The sequence below is a fragment of the Opisthorchis viverrini genome, assembly GCF_000715545.1.
Source record: "Opisthorchis viverrini unplaced genomic scaffold opera_v5_243, whole genome shotgun sequence".
In the NCBI taxonomy this organism is placed as follows: domain Eukaryota; kingdom Metazoa; phylum Platyhelminthes; class Trematoda; order Opisthorchiida; family Opisthorchiidae; genus Opisthorchis; species Opisthorchis viverrini.
The window spans coordinates 587676-594164 of NW_008751899.1; the positions used below are offsets into that span (position 1 = coordinate 587676).

Genomic DNA, 6489 nt, shown 5'->3' on the forward strand with positions numbered 1-6489 from the left:
ATATATATATATAAGCTTCCACAACTCAAACACACACGGCGAAAGTCGCTGCCTAGTTCAAACTACAGTGAGGCTTTTTTCCATGTCTGTCATATAGGTTTTGGCCTCGTCCAACACATCCTTCATGCCAGATTCTTGTCACCCAACTTCATTTCCTCAATAATGTCTACAATACCCGAATAGACGAGCTACTGGGACAACCTCTCCTGATACGATATAGCTGTCTTCGATAGTGAGGATAATCTAGCTAGGGACTGAAAGGTTCACTATTTTCATTGCTCACGAACAAACATCCTTCAACCCACATCCAAGTAACATGCATCGCTACAATGCCAAAAGCTCCACCTTTTTCCTGTAAGTGTACGGTGGACTCTGACTCCCCATAGTCCATACCATCAAAGCTCCTCTATATTCGTCCTACCTGATTGGCTTTTTTGGTCAGTGCTGAGTTCTAAACATCTATCAACTCATTTGTAACATTCCCGCCCGCTGCGCACTTCCATTCCCAGACGAGACCGCACGTTTGACAACTTTAACTTCAACTGAGTGTCCTGCCCCAAAAACATTCTCGGCCCTATGCTGAGCCTCACAATCCGTCTTCAGCAACAGAGGAAAGAGAAACCTTAAAATGGAAGCAACTTTCGTCGAACATCCTTGCTGGCTTGAGTTTTCCCTGGTTGTAGCATCTTGGACAATCATCCTGGAAATCCAAAACATCACCTAACAGGGGCTCATTGAATACACGCAGATAACGCCTTCCACGCAACTCGTTTTGCAGAGCCTTCCTGGCTTTCTTCAGACTTTAACTGCGTAATTTGGGGGACACGTCATCGAATAAACACGCAACACCACCAGGCATCTCAAATTTTTCTCCAATTTGTAGTCCCTACATGCTCTGAACTACATTAGTTGTGCAAATTTTATCTAATGAATACCCCTCGTAATCATGTATGCTCACACCTATTCGCATCAACCACATAACTCCTATCTACTACCGAGTATCAATGGCCGTTTTCGAAATCGAGCAGTGTTGCCTCACTGCAGCAGTTAGAAACTGTGACCACCCTTAGCTGCCTGCTATAACAGGTCGCAGTTTAATCCATATCATAGTGCCCTCTAGCAGACCTTCTGACACTTCTTTATTTTGAGTCTCCAAGGCATGCATGGCTCTTATGAATGGCAGTAATGAACCCCCCTCTCCTTCAACTGGTACAAGAATACCCTTGAACTAATCTGGTCTCAATTTGTCACGATTCCACAACCAATCCTAATTACTCTGACAACCGCAACTAACCCGCCCAAGATGTTCATGTACGGGCTGTCCACAGATCCAAGCGCGACGTCAAAATGAGGGAACCGCGGCTGCCACGCCTGGTTTGATGACTAGCCGGTAGTTCAACATATCCCTACTACCATCCCGTTGTACTGCCTGCTCATTCTTCCCGGAAACTCAATATTTTTAAAATGACACCTCCAAAAAATCAATACGAATGTGAAGCTAAACCTTACCCTGCACCCAATAGAGCGTGTGCTGGCCATCACAAAACGATACAATAAGTTTATTACCGGCTAAGAACAGAGGCCAAAACAACTGCAGAAAAATTTAAAGCCTGTCTCTTGCTTCCTTACTCCTTACTCGAGACACTATTCACCAACATTCAAAGAAAACGGCTCATCATCTATGGACGACTCGTATTCTCTGATGCAACCCAACCACTCAGCCCAAACCGTCAAAAAACGCTTTTGTCTACCCAGATCTGCTGGAAGCTATCACAATCACGATTGTAAACAATAAACTCTCAAGCAACTATTGACTGCTAACTCGCTGAACCAAACGTTTCCCTTTGACAATTTTTCCAATTTCTCTGCGGAACATTTATCGAGCGTCCCGATGTGATAATTGAGGATCGGAGTCTCACGAAATCAAAGGTGTAACTCGACGTGGTGTTTGGTGTGGCCTAAATATCTCGCTCGCCCACTTGATCTCATACCACTCGAGACATTGCGCAACCTTTGTCCCGAACAGAAAGGAATATTCGAGCTGGTTTGCTGTTTTATGGTTTCAAATATAGGGGAAGGGAAAGACTGAAAACGATGCCGAAGATTAAGATTTAGTGATGCGGAGTCCCTGTGGGGTCAACTTACCACGTTTTCAACATTTACCTGCGCCTCAGTCGAAAAAATCTAGTGTGAATATTTGCTATGAACAAGCAAATTGAGTTCAAGTGACAAAAGTAAGGACATTTTGAAACCCAACTACTCCTGATGGAAACCGGTGAGGAAGGAAGAGTAACGTATCCATCCGGTGGTCTATCTTGGAAGAGGATGGACGCCCTCAAACATGAATATACTAACAATCCAATTGAAGACGTTACGGCCAACACTCGCCCATCCTTGGGAAAATCCGGATACACAACCAGGCGATTGACAAGCCAACATCTCCAGCCACCAAAAACCGAAAGGAGTTCAGTTTGAATTCCGGAGGTCGGCATCAGGAATACAAGCTCTTAACTTGTTCAGCATATCCAGAATGCATGCAGACGAGTAGGACACTAGGGCCTCATTAATCGGAATAAAACATTGGCAAGGTTTGGATGCAATTTTAGGGTGAGCGAATTGAAACACAGTAAGCGTCTGCTCCCCACTGTGGCGAGGAAGGAAACATTCAAAAAGCACGGTACAAAAAACAGTTTAACATGCCATTATCATAATAATCCAAATAAGGATTTCGGAGCGTATTAAAGGTTGGGTTTGCGTATGACTTAATGGGTTTCGGTGCCAGGGTGCTTAAAATATGAACAACTAATTTATCACAGGAAAAGCGCAGACAAGCAATATACAGTGGAACATGTCAATTTACTTGTGAGGCTCAAGGCGGTGGCCTGTTGGGAATTCGCAATTCTAGGATGTCTAAGATTTCCTAGTGCGGGCTGGCAAACACAATACAGCGAGCATTTGAATCTGGTTAAAAAAAGGAGAGGCTGGCTGACTTTATGCGAAATGTGTATACTGACTTGCTGTCGGCGAGATGGCTCAAGTGGTTAGAGCACCAATTTACTAACCGGAGGGGCCGTGGTTTAAGCCGATCTCTGCCTCTCAACTTCCCATGTCTAGGCTTGGACAACCTGGCAGTATTCAAGCCCTCGTGCCTCCTTCGGTTGGCAAGGCAGCTAGGCACCGGAGGGGTGTTACAACTGAGTGCTTTGTTGTCGGCCCAGGTAAGAGATCCTAAATCTCCCTCGGATGTACGACGCTGGCACGACTGGAGAGCACAAATGGCAGTGTAGAAAATCAGATAAGATGCTTGTTGAGGTTCCCGTGTACAAAAGGAAATGTCATACCTCAAAAGCCTTCAAACGATTCAGGTCTACCACATCTCGGCATTTTAGGGAACAATCTGCATTGATGACCACACGCTGATCCTCAACTGAATCATTCAGTAGTTGCCCTGACTCCGAAGAAATCCTCGCCTTGTGTCCAACTGGAATGGTACTGAGTAAGCTGAGGAACCTTCTCATCAAACACAGACAAACAGTGTATATGTAATCGGGTAGGAAACCGTAAATTATGGGGAAAATCACCTCTATTGGACTTGGACACGTATGGTGCTACTCTGGCTTTCGGGTAAAGAAATCGCAGTCATGACGTAAGTGCGCTGCTAACGAGAAAATAATTCACTCGTGTGCCAATGTGCACACATTTCTGCGCACAACAAACAGCCATAATACCATGTATGCTTACTTCAGAAATGCCCCAGTATCACTGTCGCACACAATAGATCAAAGACGGACGGTGGTATTGCGATAAACTCCGGATACAGCGCTAACTAAGACGTACGTCACCTAAGTGACTGTGTCTGACAAACTTTCAAACATCACTCGGCTGGTTCTTGCCACAGTATATACCAATAAAAATGACCCCGGAAAGGGGGATTAAGAGGGAATGGGCGACAGCTGGGTAAGCGATTTGATGGAGGCACAAAAAACAGCTAAAGTTAGACCCAAGTCATTGTGAACTGATTAATCTCTGAGGCAACGAAAACAGCCGGTTGCTGAAACCGCCTGACGTACTTTTGTATATACGGTTGTTCTGTCTCTGCGCGCAATGTGAACGAATTTTGGGGGCACTGACAATCAGTCGAAACGAAAAAATCTCGTTCACAATTTTTTTACAAGCAAACACACCAGGCATAAAGTATATCACAGGACGACAAAACTCACTTCCAGTCCTGCGGGAGATAAGCCGAAAGCAGAGCTCCCTGTCAAAAATGGGAAATAAAATACGCGGCGAAGATTGGTTGGTGAAATGCAAAATGTGGAGACGAATGATTAGTTATCTGCGTCCCCCGTGTGGCATCTCCACATTTTCCATTTCGCTAACCAGTTCATTTTTCGCTCCTATTTTAACCATTAGATATGTATTGACCAGATGATCCCGAAAACATTAATGTTCATCACTGTGTTCTTTCTCAAACCATGGGGATATTTAAGCAATGACCTCTGATTTGTCGGAAAAGACGGACCCAAAAGGCAACATCCGAGTGTCCACTCTACGCTGGTTGCCAGTGCCGCGTCCGAGTTTCAAGAACATTGTCATGCACATACAACACGAAGCACTATACGGGGTCTTTCGATTCGTTTCGGACAAATGATGTTTTGCGTGCCACTGGTTGTTCTACTGCTGATAACGCTGGCTCTGGAGATCACACCGAAAGCAGAGCATAGGAATAGTTGTTATTTGAAAGGGTCAGATAGGTTGTGGGGTGTTCGTGTCTTCAGCATGTTATGTGAAGAAAGGGGAGCACGAATTGTTTTGTTAATCTGCGAGACGATGATTCACGCATACGCGCTGTTAAGCTAGCAACGATTATATAGCCTCCAGAACATGAGCATGGGGTTACTGAAAACAACTTCGCTAACCGAAAGCTGGATGAGAACCTGTCAGCACCGCCATCAGTTAGAATCCAATCTCAGTGTGTACGTTGATCCAGTTGAGTAAGAAAGATTCAGCGCTGGTGTGGTTAATCTCAACTGAAATAAGACAAGGATTTCGTTTGGACTGAGTGATCAACCATACAGCTATCACAATCCTCGTCTGATGAAGAAATTAACTCAATCACTTCAGCGCACATGTATATGTTTACACAGCCAAGTACAATTCCTCAGTCACCGCTAAGTCGAGGCCATACCATATGAAAGCAAACGGGGACTTGTTCTGGTTCACTAATTCCAGCTACTGTTTGAACACCGGAGTTGGTGGTTTCTAAAAGATACGTCGGAACATGTTCAGGAGAGCAACCGCACACTAGCAAACAATCAAGCTCATACATCGGAAACCCACGCAAAATAATGGAATTCTGTCGGATACATCACTTCCAAAATGCATGAGCACAGTTTAGCTCCGAAACTACTATTTATTCCAGTCTGGTCAGTTTAGAATACATCATGAGCACAGCTAAATGTCCAGCAAGGTAGACTGCGTCTGACATCGCGTGAAGGACTCAAAGTGCTTTGTTGGTACAACTACCACCGAATTCCTCCAACTACTGAATAAAACCCGGTCACCTGAACATAAGAGGGTTTCTCGAGCACATCAAAAACCTTGAGAAAGATCAAACGTGCTTCACTTTGGGGAGGTACCCTTTCTGTATACATGCCAGTTGAAGCAACCCTCAGGGACTTTGACAAGAAAGTTCTGTCTAGCTAGCCCATACGTCGTATAAGCGCTCTGACTGGATTAGCCTTAACACAAACCAGTAAGTAAATTGGAAACAAATTTCACTTCAAAATCCCACGCTCTCCATGTGGGTAAAAGTAGCAGAATTGTTTTCAAATACCACGGGAGACTCGCCTTCATCATTTCATCATCATTGTCAGTTGTAAGAACCGGGCACTCGTCGTACGGTGGTTGTAGCTGCCGCAGTTTCGTTCACCGATGATTTGGGAGGGGGGGTTAGGTAGCTGCGCATTGCACGAGCGAGCTGGTAAAATGGTGCATAAATCCAGCACTGTCAGTGGGCTGTCAAGTGGGGGTTTGGGGTTTGGAAAAGGAGCTATGCATTGAAGGCAATAGCTTTGATGCATGAGCGCCATTGAGGGCGCGACTGGGCCATGTCTGATAATGTCTCTAGCCATTGATGTGGACCGTCTCGGGGTCCCCATCCAGGAAGACAGCAGTGACCAGCGTAGCTGAGTTTGCTGGTAATGGCTTTCATACTTCGCTGCCAAGTCATTGTTTGACCGCCTCTGGCTCTCTTCCAACCTTCACATGGTTGGGCGAAAAGAGCCCTTCGAGGAAGTCGGTCGACGGGCATACGCAGCACGTGGCCAAGCCAGCGCAACCTGTGCAGTGTGATCAGTTCATCTATCGAGGGTGAATTATTTCTCCCAAATACCATTCGACGTACTTCAGAATTGCTGATCCGATGTTCCCACCAGATTCGGACAATGCTCCGAAGACATCGATGGTCAAACACTGAAAGTCTTTTGA

At 45.3% G+C, this 6489-nt stretch overlaps 1 protein-coding gene across 1 annotated transcript in view; it reads left to right on the forward strand.

Moving 5' to 3' along the window:
• Window positions 1-6489, forward strand: part of T265_08884 (hypothetical protein) — a gene marked incomplete at both ends in the record, with an annotated part of 36281 nt that overhangs the window by 6703 nt on the left and 23089 nt on the right. The window contains one exon of the mRNA XM_009174806.1: window positions 3115-3218. Within this exon, the coding sequence (XP_009173070.1) occupies window positions 3115-3218 (104 nt within the window). The remainder of the gene's footprint in view (window positions 1-3114; window positions 3219-6489) is intronic.